The 20,048-nt window shown below is 42.1% G+C and overlaps 2 protein-coding genes and 1 pseudogene across 7 annotated transcripts in view; 1 reads left to right on the forward strand and 2 right to left on the reverse strand.

The window, feature by feature from the left end:
* The window catches only part of Ccnj (cyclin J), an 18,423-nt gene extending 17,321 nt beyond the window's left edge, over positions 1–1,102 (reverse strand). For 4 of the 6 annotated variants that reach the window (XM_029563059.1, XM_008831999.3, XM_029563058.1 and 1 more), the window contains exons 1-2: positions 931–1,102; positions 274–383 (exon numbers count right to left, since the gene is read on the reverse strand). In XM_029563059.1, coding sequence (XP_029418919.1) covers positions 274–342 — 69 coding nt within the window. In that variant the 5' untranslated portion in view covers positions 343–383; positions 931–1,102. The other 2 variants (XM_029563057.1, XM_029563056.1) reach the window with 2 other exon arrangements.
* A 1,977-nt stretch (positions 1,103–3,079) lies between these two features.
* Positions 3,080–3,180, forward strand: LOC115070181 (annotated as a pseudogene).
* A 1,874-nt stretch (positions 3,181–5,054) lies between these two features.
* Cc2d2b (coiled-coil and C2 domain containing 2B) overlaps positions 5,055–20,048 on the reverse strand; it is a gene marked incomplete at its 5' end in the record, with an annotated part of 75,952 nt that continues 60,958 nt past the window's right edge. The window contains 7 exons of the mRNA XM_029563009.1: positions 5,055–5,243; positions 6,442–6,619; positions 8,185–8,243; positions 12,995–13,117; positions 13,441–13,575; positions 16,916–17,029; positions 19,469–19,558. Coding sequence (XP_029418869.1) covers positions 5,055–5,243; positions 6,442–6,619; positions 8,185–8,243; positions 12,995–13,117; positions 13,441–13,575; positions 16,916–17,029; positions 19,469–19,558 — 888 coding nt within the window. The remainder of the gene's footprint in view (positions 5,244–6,441; positions 6,620–8,184; positions 8,244–12,994; positions 13,118–13,440; positions 13,576–16,915; positions 17,030–19,468; positions 19,559–20,048) is intronic.

Here is a 20,048-nt window from a genome sequence, read left to right on the forward strand (position 1 = left end):
TATCACAAGATCAAATTCTTTGTCCTCCTGGCAACATCCAAACGTTCTACCTTCCTTCTCCCAAGTACCACGCCCCACTCCTCTCATTTAGGCTGCAGGTTCTCCTGATGCAGCCCAGGGAAGGAAGAAGTTAATTAACCTTGACAAGTAAGCAAAGTCGCCTAGTCTGGCCTGGAAGGCAGCGTTTAGTAAAAACCCTGACCGGCCTTTCCAAGGAGCCGAGATGCGGAACTGGCACCAAAGCCGGGACAGGAACCCGGGCGTCGGGGTTACCTTGTACCGAAGCGCCTGGTGAATATCCGCAGCCAGCTGTCCTCGCCACCACTGCCCCTCCAGCTCCATGGAACCCGGCGGCGCACCCGGCCAGACGCCGCAACTTCAGTCTGCAAGACACGCCCCAGACGCGGTCACGGCCAGCAACTTCCCCGACCCTTCGCGACCCCTTCTGAGGGTGACCTCGGGTCACCCAGAGTGACTGATAGTCTTCACCTGACCCGTCCCCACGCCATCCCTGACACCTGCCAGGCCCGTTCTAACCCCTGGTCAGGAGCTGGCCAAGGCCAGTTAGATGACCCGCAGGAAGGGATCAAGTAGAGCCGCGAGCTGCCAATGCGCGGACCCGAGTGCACACTAGGGAAGGGAACCCGGAGGCCCGGCTAGGGCTCCCCGAGTCCCAGGTTCGAACCCCGCCGCCGGCGCTGAGGAGCAAGCGCCCTAACACAGTCCTGGCGCCGCCGGGGGTGGGGGCGCCAGGCGCGAGGCTTCGGTCGGGTCGTCGCGGCGGCCGGCGGGGCGTGCTCGTTCTCGGGGTCCGGGGTCCGAGTCAGCGCCGGGCCGCGCGGCCCCAGGGAGGCAAACAAAAGGCCGGCCGGCCGTGCTCCGCCCGGCTGCCCTCCGGGCCAGGCCTGCCCGGCCCACGCGGGCTCTTACCCCGAACCGCGGCCCTCACAGCCCCAGCCCGGCCGGCGTGCTCGGGACGCCGGCACCGCTCATGCCGCGGACGGTCGGCCGCGAAGCCCCAGCCTCAGCTCGGGCCCAGCGCCCGGGCACTCGCGCCGCCCATTGTTAAAGGACCGGCAGGCGGCTTCGCGTACAAAGCCAGCGCGGGGGCACAGGCGGCCCCGCGCTGCCAATCTCGTCTCGCGATACAGCGGGGTCGCCCCGCGCCGTCCAATCGGCGGCCGGCCGAGCCCAGGTGCGGCGCCCACAGCTGCTCGGGGCTCAACTGCCCCCGCCCCGCCGGACAGCCAGCTCCGTGTCAGTACCTGCAGCAGGGGAGCCTCGCCATCACCAGCCTGGGTATGCGCCTGGACAGTGTGACACTGATCACTAGCCAGTCTGGACCGGCCGCTCACCTGCCCAGAGCCTTCGATGACCCTGGGTAGTCGCCAAGGGAAGTTTCGACGCCTCATCCAGGCGATTAAAACTTCGGAGTCTGGAATGGGTCTGCCTCATCCCACTTTGCAACAGTCTTTACTTCCTAAAAGCTGCTCCCCGGGATCCTCCAGCCTTCCAAATGGCCTTTAGCTGTGTCCACAGCCCCCAAAGCCCTTTGTGAAATTCTGCTCAAGTTCCACTTCAAAACCCAGTATTGTTCTAGAAACCTAATTAATCTCTTCTCTTTGCTTTTGCTTTAGCGATTCCCAAGAGCTCTGAATGAAAGGAATTAACATCTTTAGTAACCTAGCTCGTCAGATCCATAGTGAATGTAATTGACCATCTGCGGTGGTTAAATCAAGAAACCACAATACTGTGGAAACACTGCAGCATCAATTTAGCTGCTGTTGGAGCTGAAATGTGATTAACAGAAACCTAATCAATTATATTTGAAAGTGTTTGGTGCACCATCACAAAAGTAGATGGTCAGCTGAGACAAGGATCTCTCACTTTTTCGGAGTCTACAGGTCAACCTCTTTTAATATTTAAACATAAATCATGAGACCACACCCCTCTTTCTTTGAATTTTTTGTAGGGCTACTACAAAATGAGTGCACATGGTGTGAGGAGGGCTTACCACTGGCATTTACATACACTGGAAGAACTGCAGTGTATGTGACAATGCTTATGCCCAAGAAACCAGGGATTCAGGAACTGTTGACAAGAAAAGGGCAACTCACAAATGAAAGATGGCCTGGTGCAGTTCAGAAAGCTCCCACCCTGGCAGAGAAGGACACATGAGCTGAAATCATGTCAATTATAATGATCCTTATATAGAACCCACCCCCTCAGTTTCATTGTGGGACTGCTAAGCAGCTTTCTGGCAAAATAATTTGGCTTCCAAATGATTTTAAAGTCCATGTCTTAAGAACCTTTTCAGAAGAGTGGGTCACAGACTATAATCACCTGTGTAATCATGTAATAAGTATGTTTGTTTTATGGTTTCTACTTTGAAGTTGATGTTCACTGAGAGATATGTGTTCAGAAATCATGTGTTATTTTCTGGGTGTGGCTCATTATAAGATGTCAATGTTGATTCTTGTTAATATCTGTGTATGTGTGTGTGTCCAGTGTGTCGTAGATTGTACATTCCTAAAAGGCACATTTCAGGCTTATTATTTCTTTATTCCTTCAGAGTAAGCTAGACACAAAGCATTTAACTTAATAGCTAAATAAAATAAAGTCTGTGCTCTCATAGTTTACATTCCACTGTGAAGAGAGAAACGTAAGTGAAAAATCCATGCCATGCTCTCTGTGAGGAGAGCAGGGCAAGAGGCCAGGTGGAAAGGTAGCTGTCAGTGGACACTGCTTTATGCTAAAGTGAGGCAAGCAAAGGCCTGAGGGAAGGAAGGAAGGGAGTAGGTGTCTATCTAGTGGTTGGGTGTTCTGGACAGAGGGAATGGTAAAAATGCACAGGGTCTCAAGAGAAAACACATCTGGAATAAAAATGGAGGACAGTTTATGTCTGGGATGAAGACATTCCAAACCTAGGACGTGATCGGCAGAAGTAAAAAGGGAGAGAAGTCAAGACACCCACACACAGAGCAGAGAGTGGAAACTGGAGTCTGACTGCAGCCTAAAGTTCAAGCTGGCAAGATGAGGGTGGGGCCAGATTCTCTGGAAAGTTTTTTTGTAACTCAGTGAACTTTAGGCAGTGTATATACTAAAGTCAGAATAATACAGAGGAAATTAGCAGAATGCTGCACAAGGATGACAGTAATTCATGGAACATTCCAGGTTTTATGCATGTATTTATCACGACATAATGTATATTGAGAGCTAGGGGTTATAGTACAGCACTTGCTTAGCATACTTGCCCCCGGTTCAATCTGCAATACCGCAAAAATAAACAAAACATTATATTGTACAGCAAATAAATAAAATGTATTTAAATGTTTAAAAAGAAAGTCATTGCTTTTAACTTTTAAAAACTTTTAAATAAATGCATGCAAAAGACAAAACATTCAACCAATAGAAAACTGTGTACACCAACTAGCAAATCTCCATTTTCCCCTAATCCCAGTTCTTCCTAGAGGTACCACTACTACCATGTCTTCCATGGTACTTTTCTAGAAATATCTAGGTCTTCACAACAAACGAATGTAACCTCCAGCCTCATTTTGCTTGCATATGGGTAGCATGTTGCTACTAAACTGTGCACCTTGTTTTTGTCATACAGTAGATTCTGGTGAACCTTCTGTAAGTGAACTTACAGGATTCTTGTCAATGGCTACATCAAATTCTTTGGGATGCAAAACACTAGAACCCAGAAGCCTCAGGGCCTGGTTCTTGATTTGTATTGTTTGTTCACATTCATGCCTGTTGTGCTATTTAACTCACTGCAACTACCATTCATGCCCCCCATCAACTTCCTTGCCTACAGCATCACCATCCCCCAGTTAGGCTTGCATAAGCTTATTTACTGGTCTTATTGCTGTTACACCTGCCCTCCTCTAATATTTGACACCTAGCAGTTGGAAATGTTGTAAAAAGGTAAGCCACAGGTATAATGAGCTTGCTATGGAAGACTTGTTCCTAGATTATATTGCCAAACCACTATGATGCAGAATGGTAAGGACAGTTTTATGCTGTTTTCAAAAATAAGAACCAGAATATGCAGATATTTCTAATCTGTAATTTACCAGAAAGTATTCCAAAATTTAAATGCTACATAAAGTTTTACTTCTGGTTAAAATGGACTTAGAACGTTATTTTTGTGTGTCTACTTGACTGCGCCAACATAGTACTCCGATAACTGGTCAAACATTCTGGATAGATCTGTGAAGATGGTGTTGGATGAAAGCTTATGTGGCTTGGTAGACCGAGTAAAGCAGATGGCCCTTCTTAATGTAGGTGGTCCTCATAGAATCAGCTGAAGACTTGAGTAGAATTGAAGGACTATCCTTCCTCAATTGATTAAGAGGGATTTCCTCTCACCTAATTTCTTTAAGCTGGGACATAGGTCTTTTCTGACCTTTTGACTCAAACTGAAACAGGCTTTTCTTACACATTCAGCCTATCAGCTTTCAGACTAAAACATGACCTTAGGTTTCCATTTGAGTAACTTTTTACCTGAAATTGTATCATGACCAGCACGGAATGTATCACCCTCATTAGTATTTTCAACATTCTGCAAGGCTGGGCTCTCAGTCAACAAATGCCTGGGGAGCTTGTTTGAAAATAATGCAGGTTCTGGAGCTCACTCTCAAAGGTTCTGAGTCAATAGGTCTTGGGTTGCATCTGGGACTCTTCACTCTTAATAAGACTCTTCAGATGGTTCAGATGGAGGTGGTGCGGCTTCCACAATCTGAGAAGCATTGACCTTAGGGGGCAGGCCAGAACTGCTTCTTTCCCAGAGTAAGATCTACTGCAGACAATGGTCCACAAAGCAGCTAGCCTGCTTGAAGGGTCCCCCTGAAAGAAGTGTCTTGGTAAGGAGACCATCTAGACTCATCGTCAAAGCCTGGAAGGGCGAATGTGTTCATAATTCCCAACTCTATATATGAATCCAAAATTATGCTCGGTGAACTTGAAGATAAGCAGCAAAATCCCCAGGTGCCAGGAAAATTCTGGATTAGAGGAGCCACAGCAGAGTCTTTCTTTTCCCTCCTTCCATTTCACTGATATCTGGCTAAGGAAACCAAATAGACCCATACAGATAATATGTTGTTTGGATATGGGTGAATGTATACAGCTAAAGCAAATTCCATCATGGGAAATTCAGAAGAGTGAATTCCAGTCTGATACACAGCATCAATAATTGACTGGACATCAGTGTATGGCATCTGGATGGGAAATCCTGCAACCTGGATCAAGGTCAAAACAGCACAAAAGAACATTAATCAGTCATGGAAGCAATTTGGATCTGGAATTACCATATGCAAAAAGATCAAAGAAGCTTTAATGATGTGGTGGTCATAAAATAGTGATGTTTTGGGAGTATTGATTATATTCTAGATATAGTACTAAGTGCTTCACATACACAAGTAATCCACAGTTTTAAGTTCTGTCATAATCCCCACTCTACAGACAAGAGTTGAGCCTAACCAGATCTGAATGGCACCAGAATCTGCACATCAGACAGGTCACAAACTTGCATGCTTTAAACAGCAAATGACCCCAAGGGAATTTTTAGTTCTTCCTAGGAGGGATATAAGTGAGAATTTTTGAGGGATTTATTCAACAATGATCAAATTTATATTAAGTGATTACTATGTGATAGTACCGAAGGAATGTGGTCATATAAGTAACATTGCTTAATAACATACAGATGACAATTGTGAGCCCCTTTTCAGCCTTCCAAAGTTGACTACAGGAGGATTTTTCTTACCCTCAAATCTGCCCAAATATTTTCCCCCTGTGGTTGAGTAGTGCGCTGTCCTTTTTCTAGCTTACTTAAAAAGATATTTTATAATTAACTTATTTTCTGATCTATCGCTCTAGCCCATGAACTCTGTGAAGATACATGAATGTATCATTACAATTTACTATAATAATTCCGATGCCTAACATAAGTCCTGGCATAGAACAGAACAGTATTTAGCATTTACTAAACACTACATGCTGAGTGCAATGGTAAGTATAAACTCACTTAATCCTTACCACAACCACAAAGTAGACAATTCTTTTTATCCCTGTTATACAATGGGGTAGAAGGAATAGCTAAGTTAGGTGACTTGATCTGGGTTAAAACTAGCAAGTGGTCAAATAGGATTTGAATACAGGCTGCAGGACTCAAACCTGGGGGTAATTTGCATATGGAAGATACCGAAGCTCACCAGAACTCTTCTTGTGCAGAAGCAATGACTCAGAATCCAATTTATTACTAGAGATAATTCTTCAGTTTCCCAATTGCAGGATAGTTTTCTTTTGAACATCTCTTTTCAGATATTTAAGAGTTAATATTTAGATATTTAATATTTAGATATTTAAGATTGCTCTCATTGCTAATTAACAATATAGATTAGAAACAAATGCCATTCATGCATTAAATCATATACAAACCCAATAAAATTGGTGCAGTCTTTCCAATTCACTGTCTTCTTCAAATGAAACAAAACTTCCCATGTAAAGTTCCAGCTTAGGAAGGATGTGTCGCAAAATAGAAGTACATTGTCGATTCCAATGTGTTGGGCGTTTAGATCGCCATTCCATCATTTTATATTTTAGTGTCCTTTCAATCCTAAGGTAAGAATGCAAAGATAATTTTGTGACAAATTGCAACTCATTTATGAAATGGCGTGAGAATTTTGTTACTTCATAGATGAGAATGAAGCTGTTTAAAGAAGAGGAAACCAGACATCTAAAGCTAGGGGTGCCTGCTACCATTCGCATTGATCATGTCAGGGAGAAAAAGACTCTTGGTCAATGGAAACCGGAAGCTTCCATGGGTAGCCAGAAGTTAGGTTTGTCAAACATATCTCTTCCAGATACACAAGTGTGACCAGCTGCTGATTGATGACACCTACCATCTGATTAGCAGGTTGATATTTCTGCTCTTCAAGAGTCCTTTGACATAGAGCATTGTGTTTCTAGGAAATCACCTTCACAAAATGTCAGATATCTGGTCTTGGATGACATTAGCAAGGATGAAAGTATTAGTTTAGTTAATTCACCAAGTAGAGTTGGGAGGAACTGAGGCAAGGGACTAAGTTTGGTGATTACCTACTAGAATCTAGTTCCAAAGGGCAGAGATTTAGACCCCTATATTGATAACAGTACCTGCTGTGGGACTGTCCTGGGGAGGAGGGAGAAGGGAAAAGAGTGGGAGTTGGTTGATGGGGTCTTGGGTAGTCTCTCCTTTGGGTGAGATGACCTTGTGGGATTGAATCTCTACAGGGTGTGTTACAGAGAAGCTGATGAGAATCTGTTTTTGTCTGTTTATAGAACAACTATGTTGGTTGACTCGTGCAGTGGGTCTCAACAGAGGCTGACATCAGAAACACCTATGAGACCTTATCAGAATGTTTCACCTTTTGATATTGATGCAGGCCTGGTCTGGGACCCTAGAACCTGTATTTTACATAGTTCTAGAAGCAATTCTGATGAAAACCAGTTGGAAATCATTTCCCTATTGCGTTTCTTCCTTCCTTGTTTTGTTAAGAACTGGGAAATGGAAAGTGGGAATAACGGGGTGGAATAAGCTTCTACGCCAGTGAGAGAAGGGAATGATAAGATGATTTTGGTCGTGTTGTTTTGATTGGCTGAAATGGAGTACATGCTGATCTGCTGTTTATGAGTCACTGCAGTCAGATCCAGAAGCCACCAACACATGTGGACTAGGAGTGAGGCCTGTTAAAAAAATCTGTGACCCTTGGGGCTTGACTGGACCCCACCTTAAGGCACCCGTGCATGTTTGGGGAAATGGGGAACACCCTGGAATGACAGCATTGTTGGCAGTTTCTACTATCTACCTGGGATGTTTTCACCATACCCAGGGTCATGACCATCTACCTAATATCCTTCTAAAAGGTGTTAGATCCTTCATTATTATTTCTATAGGCTCAACAAACACCAGTGTTGAGAACTTTCCAACCATGGCCCATGTTTTCTAGAGTTAACTTAGACTATCCTTTCAAGGGGTGCCTTGGTTGGTAGAGGGACCACTTGTCAAGCTAACACCAAGAGATGGTGGCTCAAATAATAATAATCTCCCTTTTCATGCTTCTGTTGCTGAATCTAATAGGTATTTTGAAAGGCTGGGACTAGAAGGTACAGGAACGAGACACTGGTGAGAGGACATTGTACCTGTTCTTTAGATCTTCTACCATGCTTTTATTAGTATCAGAATAAATTATTTCTTCAGGCTGAAATGTAAACAACTGAAAGTTAGGAAAAATTCTAGAGACCATCTTTACATCCCAGTCACCCCTGAAGTTCTGGGGGTGGGAAGGTGGTACTAAAACCAGTCTCTCATAGTAAGAACAATCTCTTAAGTAAAACAAAGACCACAACATTTCCTTTGACTTCCACACTACTTCATTTCAGCACGGGATAGAGGGAGGATTTACAAACAAGTATTTGACATTCTTATTGATGCCACTAAATAATGTATGATAGCTATACTGCTGTCTTCCACTTATAGTGACTTTGGCAAAGTTACTTAATATAACTGTTTTAATTCTCTGTTAATCTTTAGACTAGTAACAATACTTGAGCTTGGCTGGGCATGGTGGCACATGCCTTTAGGTCTCAGCACTCAGGAGGCAGAGGCAGATGGATCTCTGTGAGGCCAACCTGGTCTACATAGTGAGTTCCAGGACAGCTGGGGCTGCAGGAAGACCCTGTCTCGAAAAGACCGAAAAAAAAAACCAACCAAACAAACAAACAAACAAAAAAAAGCCCTTGTGACTTGTGCCTGCTGCTTTGGGGATCTTATGAAGATTTTAAAATAACACAATATGAATAAATCCCCTGACATATATGGAATGTTCAATAAACATCAAGTAATATTGTTAATGTCATTCCTCTTCTGACATGGTTTATAATCGTCCTTCTCTGAGTATATATATTTTTATAGCTGGCAAGAACCAATTCCTTGTGCTTGTGCGTGTGCATTTGAGTTCATAAAGAATGTCTTTCACCTTCATCCACAAGCTTTTGCTGTGCCCCACACCTTTAGCTAACAGCAGGGAGCAATGTTCCTCATGTTCCCTTGTATTCCTTGTCCTGAGCTGTTTACTGTGGTGGGGAGACCTGCCTTACTCATCCCTGCCTCCCTTGTGAGGCTCACAAGGACTAGGACTAGTGAGGGGTTAGTTTTAGACAGTTTCTACTCTGGCTATCACTGAATTGAGAAATAAAGACAGTTGTAGGGATAGGGACTACTGATCCCCACACATCCTCCCTTTGAGTGGAATGAAAGAAGTGCACAAAGTAACACTTGATAGGTCTCTAGGTTCCCAAACTGTGTCCCCTGGAACAGCAACCTCAGACATATAAACTTGTTAAAAACGCAAGTTCTTGGCCCTGCTCTCAGGCCCACTGAATCTGAAACTGGGGTGAAGCCCAGTAATATATGCTTTAACAAGCTCCCCCAGGTGATTCTGGCACTTGCTATAAATGGAGAGGCACTACAGTAGAGAACAGTTTCAGGCCCAGGCACTTTGCCTACTATGGAACATGGCAGAGCACAGAATGAGACAGAAGTCTGAACTCCAGGGTCACCTTGCGGGGGCCAGCAGCTATCCCAGAGAGAGTAGGTAGACTGGATTCCCTACTGGGCCTCCATTGTCTACCCACAGGGCATCAATTCCTGTGGATTAGTGAGCCCCTTCGGATCTGAAAATGAGGCCTGGGTATGTTGATTTGGCAAATTTATAGAGCTTTGGTTGACTTTCTGATTCTAGGAAAGTCCCATCTCTCCAAACTCATGTTCCTCAAAACTTCAAGGTTTCCTATAACAGTCCCAGCTCTGAAGACCACGTGTTCATGTACACTGAAACTTGTGGTCTTGATCATGTGCAGTAGATAGTGTTCATTCTTGGATGGATGTGTAAGGCAAGTGATTGAATGCCTTTACCCAGGAAAGAAACCAACCGAGGGCAGGAGATGTAGCTCAGTGGTAGTTTGCCTTGCATCCACAAGGCCCTGGGTTCAATCCCCAGCATCATGAAAAACCAACAGAGATTGGAGTCAAACACAGTTGTAGATTTTCTATTTATAAATTCAACTTGGCAGAAGGTTTAGTGTCCGCCCTCAGGCAGAAAGGCTTTTGAACACACATTTGGTCCTTAGTGACCATTGGTTTCTGACTGCCCTGAAGATAAAGGCTCAGGTCCCTCAGCTCATCTCTGCTCATTCAGTAGCAGCAGCCATGCTGCTCTGGAAGCTCCTGGAAATACATTTCTTGGTAACTGCCAGTCTTCCTGCCAGCTGTTCCCACCCCCTGCCAGGCCATTCTTTTCCCTGACTTGCAGGGAGCCAGCTCACCATTCCTCACTTAACTTGTTAAGGCTTTTCCCTGGAGCCCCTGCAACTCCCCTCCTGCTGCTGCTGTGAGCTCCCAAAACTCATTCAGGGCTTCCTTCTATAACAGCACCCATCACTCCCTACCGCGAGTGCGTGTTTCTTCATTTCCTCTTCAAGAACATAGGTCAAAGAACGAGATGTGTCTTCTACCTTGTGGTATCTACACACCTAACATAATACCAGCTCATAGTAAGAAATCAATAAGTATCACCTGATTGAACAAGAAATAGATAGGCAAAAACTTCATCTCTAAATAGATTATTCTCTCCCTAGGAGGCAGCAGTGCTTCAGCCTAGGCTCTGGGACAGGAAAAGAAAACATAGACCGTGGAGGGTGTATGTGTGGTTTGCTCAGGAAAGATAAGCATATTTCCCCTTCTTTGAAATGACATTTCAAACAGGAAATATAAAAATACACACTTGATATGCATGGAGCATGTTTAAAAGAATGCACAAGAAACTGCTGGGCCACAGTAGTTATTTCTTAGAGGGCAGAAAAAGACTTTAAAGGGAAGAAAAACCTCTGCACTCTACATTTCTTGGTACTCTTGACTTTCTCCCCTATAACTATGTGGGTTTTTTATTTTTATTTTTTTGATAGTGTGAATTACCTTGAATTCACGGTCACACACAGAGAATGATATAATGAACACCCACCCAACATACTGACCACTCGACTGTAGTCAATCATTGCATTCTTCCATATTTTCTTTAGTTATTATTTATTTATTTATCTTTTATTTCTTTTTCAATTTGCGGTACAGGGGTTTGAACCCAGAGCTTCATGTATACTAGGCAAATTGTTTACCTCTGAGCTACAACACCAGCCCTTAGTTTTGATTTTAGAAAAGAAATAAGACAGCTCTCTGTGTGTGTTCTCTGTGTTTAATGTCATGTATACCGCTCTCTGATGGAGCTTTTTTCTCCTCTCTCTTTCTGAAGGTAACTTCTAACTGGAATTTGCTATTTGTCATTCCTTCACGTGTCTATTACATGATATAATGTGTATACATATATACAATTCTATGGATACAGAATATAGTTTTCAAACTCAAGTGACTTTGTATTATACATATTATTTCTCATCCTCTTTATTTTTCCTAACATTGCACTGTTTATATTCATTCTTAATGGTATGCGTAGCTCCAGCTCAGTGGTTCTCAACTTTGGCTGAAGACTAAAATCAACTGGGGAGCTTGAAAATCTGCTAATATGTGGGTTCACCCATAGAGATTCTTAGGTAATGTATCCTTGAATGGAGAAGTATTGCAAATTGGTTCATATATTTTTCACTGCTGGATAGAAGGGTTCATTGTAGAGTATTTCACAACTCATGAGCCAATTTTCCAGTTGTCACACTGTTTCTAATTTCTTGCTGTTTCAAGCAGTTCTCTACTGAGCACTGGCTTTCCCCTTTGTGTTCCTCCAGAGTACGCACCTGGACATTTGAATTGCTGGATCAACATTTCAGCGTGTTCAACTTTATCAGCACGTTGCTTTCTCAAGTATTCTTAGCAATTTACATACCCACCATTTCTCTGCCTTTTTGTTAAAACAGATACGGCTACAGATTTTTTTCATCAAATTTATGCATCTTAGTGCTTTCTTCCCTCCCTCCCTCCCTCTTTCCCTTCTTTCCTTCCTTCCTTCCTTCCTTCCTTCCTTCCTTCCTTCCTTCCTTCCTTCCTTCCTTTCTTTTTTCCTTTTTTTGAGACAAGGTCTCCCTGCAGCCCCAGCTAGCCTGGAAATCCCTACATAGACCAGGCTGACCTTGAACCCTCTGCCTGCCTCTGCCTCCCAAGTGCTGGGATTAAAGGTGTGCACCACCACACCCAGCTGATAGTGCTTTCTTGTTTTAAACTGATTATGAATGAGGTTGAAGATTTGAATTTCAATTTCTATAAATTGTCTTTGCCTATTTTCCTGTTTTTTTCTCTTTCCTCCTCACTTTTTTCCCCCTTTCTCTCTTGGCACATGCTCTTAGTTTGTGGACTTTGTACTACCTTCACTCTGCCATATCATGGCCCTCAGTCCAGAAGTGCTACTGAGCACACCACAGATTAACTGGCCAAGCCATTTAGATACCAGGCCATTCCTGGTCTCCTGGCTCCTGAGCCCAAGCAGTGAGTCTACAGAGCTCCCTAGACGCCCCCCCCCATCTTACTTCAAAAGTAAGGAGTAGGAGAGCTCCGTCTTAGGAGAGCTCCACATGAGCATTTTTGTCTATCAATTTTTATACTTGATCATCACAAGAATGTGGAGCAAAAGGGCCAGGCCAAAGTAAAAACTTACTACACCATCTTGAACATTATATGCTCTTTTTTATGATGAAAAAAAATTTAGACTATTAGACTATGAAATTTCAATTGCATATGAGATGACTTTTTTTTCTCTAATTTTTCCTGCAACTAGAGGAAAGGGCGAAAGAAGCCCAAACATAGGCTGCATGGTGGAGACCGATTTTTGGTGAACACTGCCAAGTAATTCAATAAACAATCAACTAGAAAATATAATAGGAGCTGTCACAAATAGGAAAAGTTCGAAATGATAGTAACTCTCACACAGACATACTTGAAAAACATATTTACCTGTATGCTTTTGGCTTTTGCTCCCTGAAAATTTTTTGGAAACAACTGTTTCCAGAAACTTTCTTTTGAATAGTCAAAATGTATAGCCATTGGTGTATTATTTTGTTCAATATTAAACCAGACCTATGAAAATATTAACAAAAGGTTAATGTAAGCCCACAAGAAAAAAGAACCATAACTGGAAAAATGTTACAGATTTGTATTCAACAAAGAGGCAGAAGCCAAGTCTGAGAGAAGATTGTGTTCCAAGGTTCTGCGGTAGCAGGACTAGCTCCGTAGTTCTCATCCTTGGGGGCTCTGCAGCCGTGCCTGGGAGCTTTAGGATACAGATGGGCTGACCCCAGGGACTGTGGAGTATGTACGTCTTCAAGGATCTCAGGTGATTCTAATGTGTACTCAGGGTGACTTGCAGAAATGATTCCAAATATTTTCCTTCATATACTTACGTTCCTATCATTGAACAAACAATCCACACTTTGTAAGGGACAAAAAGGATCAAACTGCTTATGACATTGTCCAGTTGAAGGATTCCAAAGTAAACATTCACCAGTTTCTTGAGTTAATACGTAAGCTACATGCCCCTGCATAAGGAAAAAGATTTAAAGTCATGTCTGGTGTATTTGATTACCTTTATAAGTGGAAATTATAGTGTATTCTGGCTTTAAAAGTTTCCTTCAGAACCTCAATATTTTTGAAAAGGAAAACAACAGCAGCAGCAAAACAAAATAAAACGAAAAAACCGTGAATAGTGCAGAAATCCTCAGAGCGAGATTAGCATGAGGACTCTGTTGAGAGAACCGAGACCCAGATCATTCACCAGAGGGTTAGTGGAGTGCTCTGATGGCACAATATATTATTCTAGCAAAATCAGTATATTACGATGACTTCCTCACAGGCAGTCCTAAAGTGTTTTGAGATAGGGTCACTTGTGTCTAATTCACACAAAAGTGCTATGGGAACCCACTTTGGTTAGAATATACTTGGAGACTGAACACCAAGCCAGAGTTAGGGAAAAGAAACTGGACTTAAGGTTCATAGAGAAACATTAAACAAGTTTAAAATCCACTAAATTAAATTTGAGGGCAAGATTTGGTATTAGAAGCTAAAAGATACAGGAAGGGAGCCTACGGAATAAGTAGGGGATGGTGAGACGGTTCAGTGGGTAGTAACACTGCAGTACAATCTGGAAACTAGAGTTCGATCCCTGGAACTCGTGTAAAGGTGGAAGGAAACTCACAAAGTTGTCCTCTGGCCTCCATATGTGTCCCTTGGCATACCCCCACCCCACACATCATCATCATCATCATCATCATCACCATAATAATAATAATAATATTTTTAAAAGAAAGGAAGAAGAAATAGTTATGGGGTCAGAGAGGTGGCTCAGCTGGTGAAAGTCTGATGGCCTGACCCCAGAATCTGCATAAAGATGTAAGGGCAGGACACACTCAGTCGTTTTCCTCTGACTTCCATGTATCCACTATGGTGTCGTGCCTCTCCAATAATAGTCTAAAATATTTAAAGTCATTATTATTTTGTTCTACATATATCTTTTATAGTGTGAGACTATAGCAAAGAATAAACAATTCAAATAACTAATAATAGTGATATTTAACATTTATTATTATTTTAAAAATATTTTATATTTTTATTTTATAGTTATGAGTATATTGCCTGCATGTATGTAAATGCACCTGTGCTGTGCAATACCTGTGGAGGTCAGAAGAGGGTACTGGATTCTTTTGGAACTGGAGTAACAGATGGCTATTAGCTGCCACATGGATGCTGGGAATTGAACTTGGGGCCTCTGCAAGAGCAGTCAGTGCTCTTAACTGTTGAGCCATCTCTCCAGTCCCAACATTTATTATTTATGCTAAGAATTCACACTTATTTTCCCCTTTTCTTTTAAAAAAGTTATTTATTTATGTTTGTATGAGTGTATGAGTGATTTGCCTTCATGTATATAGGTGTATATGCTTGAGGAGATTAGACAAGGGCCTTGGATCCCCTGGAACTGGAGATACAGTTGTTAGCCACCATGTAGATGCTGGGTCCTCTGCAAGAGCAGCCGGTGCTCTTAACCATCTGAGCCATCTCAACAGCCTCTTTTTGTTGTTGTTTGTTCTGTTTTTTGATTCAGGGTCTCCCTGTGGCCCCAGCTGACCTGGAACTTGCTGGGTAGACCAGGCTGGCCTCCACCTCAGAGATCCATCTGCCTCTGCTAAGATTAAGGGTGTGGTGGTGCACATAATTTTCTCATTTAAACTCACCCTCAATTCTGTGAGGTAGGATTGTTTATGATAGTCATCTTTAAATTTTTTTAATTTATTATTTTTATTTGTACACGCATATTGTCTGCATATGTGTAAGTGCATTTGTGTTGTGCAATGCCTATGGAGGTTAGAAGAGCGTGTTGGATTCCCCTAGAACTGGCTTAAGGATAGTTGTTAGCCACCTTGAGGGTGTGGGAATTGAACATGGGTCCTCTGCAAGAGCAGCCAGCATTCTTAACTACTGTGCCATCTCTCCAGCCCCAATAGCCATCTTTAAATGAAGAATAAGAGGGTAAGGGTCTCATATAGGTTATCAGTAAGTGGCATTTTGTGAGGAGACAGCAGACGCAGAAAAGCAAACAAAGCTGAGACCAGTTAACTAAGAAAAGTTTCTGGGTTTCAAACCCTTGTCCCAAACACAGCACTACACTGTGTAGCCTGATGCCCTTACATCGCTAGCCCCAAAGCGCTTGTTCTTTTTTGATGTGCTTGTCTTCTCCATTATAAAGAGAAGGCTTCTTCACCTCAACCACAAAACCGAGGTTGAATCCTACCTCCTGCCGGTTTGTTCACAGGTACAAATGCATTTATGCAACTCTTGCTGAATCTTTACTGCCACCTAGTGGTACTTAAAACTATAGCCGTTATCAAATGGGGGTGTTTAACCATAGGCTTTTCATGAACAAACTGACAAATAAGCTATGCCACAGGAATATAGGAAAATGGGTGATTGTGGAAAAAAAACATAAGGCAGGATGGAAAATTCCGTCATTTATCAAGACAGTCATGTAGGGCTATAAACAATCCAAAAGATAGCATTTTGGAGGCAGTGTTAGGAAGTATATAAATGAAGTTGTAAATGTTCTATTAGTAAGGATATATTTCTGACCCATTCTTGTAAGGTTAAAGCCCAAAAAAGACACCACGAGGAGAAGTGTTTGTCCAAGGTCTTAAATATGACATTAGAAACCCAGAATGTTGGAAGGCAGAGGCAGGCAGATCTCTGTGAGTTCCAGGCCAGCCTGGTCTACATAGCTGCGGCTACAGAGAGACCCTGTCTCAAAAAAAAAAAAAACCAACAACATTAGAGTAGCCAAAAGCCCCATAAAAATAAATAAATGAAAGAAGAAAAAAAGAAAGAAAAAGAAAAAAAGTGATGGGGAGATATGGGAGATATAGGAGGTGTTGGAAGGGACGGAGTGGGCATGGATTTGACCAAAACACCTTATATGCATGTATGAAATTCTCAATAAAGTTTCTGTAAAAGTTAAAACAACAACACCACCAACAACAATAAAACCAACCAACCAAACAAACAAACAACAAAAAACCCAGAATGATGGTGGTGGATGATAACAGCCACAACTTCATTGTTAACTAATGTTTCATAACTCCTGCCTCACTTATCACACATTTGTCATAAACAACTGCTGTTGTTGTACCAGGTAATTTAATATTCCCAGCAGCCCTGTCAAGAAGCACTATTTTTAGTACTATTTTACAAAGGAGAAAAATAAAAGTTATTCTTTACATTGCAGAAATTTTGATGAACCAACGTCAATAATCCTCTCAAGTCCTGTTTGCTCTTGAAATTCATGCATGCATCTTTTTTCTGTTTTAGCGTTGTTTCCACTATTTCAGCACTTACTTCCAATACTGAGGTTCCCAAGAGCACCAAAGCCTTCTTTCCAAAATACAGAAAGAAATTACAGAGAAGAATGGCATGCTCTTCCTTATTTCCAATGGCCAGGTTGATGCAGCACTAAGGCAGAGCAAAAGCAGCGGAATAATAAAAATATAGTTAAAAGGTGGAAGACGAGGAAGAGGAGGAGGAGGGGAAGGAGAAGGAAAGAGAAAGTTGAGAAAATCAAGCAGCACAGTTGAGCCTCACACTCCATGCAGGGCTGAGCATACTTATCAGGTTGCCAATATGAAAACAAAACAGAAAGCTCTGGATTTGCTAAGGCATAATAAGAGAATGTTAATTTGGAACACCAGGGTACTTTTATAATGGGACGATTAATATGGATATATAGAGTGGCCAAGTTTATATCCAAAATGAGACTTTTTTTTGTTTAGGACAAATATTGTATTGCCCTGAGCAAGCAGGGAAATACATTTTTTTGAGGCAGGGTCTCCCTGTTGCCCCAACTGGCCTGGAACTCACTATGTAGTCCAGGCTGGCCTCGCTTGCTCTTGCCATAACTGATGCTCTTAATTGGCATCAATTATTTACTGATCAGTATGGAAGCATCTCATGGAAGTACAGCAACAGATAGGGCCCCACTGGTGTGTGCTGGCTGAATGAGACTATACAATGGGGCCAGGAAAGATGGTGAAGAGGCCTCTCTGAAAGACCAGTGTGAAGAGGAGAGCTAAAGCATAATGTGCGTTTCATTGAGCCAAAAAGGCTCCCCTGACAAAATTTCCAAAGAAATGGAGGAAAAGGATCACAGGAGGTAATGAAACTTTCCTGAGTCCAAATGCTTTACATATGCTATCTCATTTAGTCCTTCTAAAACCCCTGTATGGAGCTGGGCATGGTGGTACACACCTTTAATCCCAGCATTTGGGAGGCGGAGGCAGGCAGATCTCTGTGAGTTCAAGCCCAGTCTGGTCTACATAGTGAGTTCTAAGCCAGCTTGGGCTACAGGGAGACCCTGTCTCAAAAAGACACACACACACACACACACACACACACACACACACACACACACACACACACCACAAATCCCGAAAACCCCTGTATGACAAAAATAAGGAAATTGAGGACCGGTAAGGTTAGATAACTTGTCAAGGGTCATACAGCTATTAAGTCATTGAATTAATATTTGAACCCAGGTTTGATTCCAAAGACTGTATGTTAGGTGGGAGAAAATAACTCTTGTCCTGAGTATATGGTCACCTGGTACCCAAGGAATTTATCAGTGGGAAGACATCAGTCAAGAGGGATTCCAAACATGTAGTAATATCTTAGTCACACATACTGTTTGTGTTTGGGAGGGGATGCGCAAGGGTACTAGTATGCCTGAATGATTGTTTTTAGCTTAGCTTCTTTCAAACTTTGGCAGTATCAAGCTGGGCATGGTGGCATGTGCCTTTAATCCCAGCACTCAAGAGGCAGAGGCAGGTGGATGTCTGTGAGTTCAAGGCCAGCCTGGTCTACACAGCAAATTCCAGGCCAGCTGGGGCTACAGGGAGACCCTGTCTCAAAAAGACAAAAAAAAAAATTGTCAGTATCATAATACCCTCGAACAGTTTTAATTAGAAGGGTCTCAGGAAAGTCTACACCAAATAACACCATTCTGATTTCTACCAAGTTTGAATTGTCGGATCCTGAACCAAGATAATATGTTTATGTCCTCCTAAGTCTACTCAGTGGAAGGCAGGAAAGTCAACCTATGAAGTTAACTCCATGCGCCTTAAGTCCATTTTAGCTCAAATTACCCCTTAAAACATTCTAGGTAAGTGCCAGCCAGAACTATCAGTTCCTAGTGAAAGTGTCTGTCTCTTAGGTTCTTATTATATTTGTATTTTCTAGTTGAAAATGTGTGATCTTGTTCAATTTAAATATAAGAAGAAATAAATAAATGCCCTCTGCTTCAAGGAGATTATAATTGGGATATAGGTATATAATAGTATGAATATGGGGGTCAGTTTAAAAACAACTAAATGGAAGCTAAGGTGGAATGGAAGAAATGCTAAAACTGTGGTTTGCAGGTTTGGAAAAAACATACATGATTCCCCAGTTAATATCAGATAATTACAAGTTTGTCCTAAATATTGCATGGACCCTATATTTTATTTGGCAGTCTGCCTGCCAAGAGCCTTAATTTGGTGCTAAGGAAGAGCCCAGCTATAAGTGCTCTTCATGTGGAGGAGGGGAGACTGGGAAAGCTTTTGGGGCATGATAGGCTTGTTCTATATATCAGTCTGGCCACATTGCTCTCTGGAGGATGTCATACTGTACTGCTGAAACTCCCACTGAATAAAAATATGCAGGAGGTATTACTTTGAATTATTAAAAAAATTCATCATAATAAATTATTTCTGTAAGGTATTGGGGAGATGAAAATTGTATATAAAATTATCAAATACTTTCACATTTCACAAGGCAAAGTACGGCACTAGACATACTATTTTTAAAAGAAAAACAAGTAAAAAATACTATACATTTTAACTATGAAATGTAATTTATTACCTCTGATGTCATCCATATGTCAGAACCATCATTTTCAGCGAGTGTTTCAGTCATGAAAGGAATCAAGGACACAAATCGAGCAATAAGGTCCTAGACAATATTAATGGACATTTATTGAGTACCTATGGTATGTCTGTCCTTGAGCACAGTGTTTTACAAGCATTACCTGTTAGTACACACTACAAGCCTATCAAGTGAACATTGTTACTATTTTAGTTCTGCAGAAGGAACAGGCTTATTAAGTGATAAAATAGCTTCTCATCCACAAGGTAACACACCACGAGGGGTCTCTGGAGACTGCCCAACTGGTCTAATCCCAGAGAGTACTTGTTAGACATATTTTAATAAATTAACATTTAAACATTATAATACTGTATAAACATTAAATATGTACTTTATAACTGTCAAAAATTTTAGAAGCTGTTGCAATAGGGAAGATTTGACTTTCTTTTGATCTAATACCTTTCACATTTTTTATTATCTATTTATTTGTTTTGTTTTATTTTTAAGACAGGGTCTCAGCTGGATGTGGTGGCACATGCCTTTAATCCCAGCACTTGGGAGGCAGAGGCAGGCAGAT

The sequence above is a fragment of the Nannospalax galili genome, unplaced genomic scaffold (genome assembly GCF_000622305.1).
Source record: "Nannospalax galili isolate Female #2095 unplaced genomic scaffold, S.galili_v1.0 scaffold875, whole genome shotgun sequence".
Classification (NCBI taxonomy): domain Eukaryota; kingdom Metazoa; phylum Chordata; class Mammalia; order Rodentia; family Spalacidae; genus Nannospalax; species Nannospalax galili.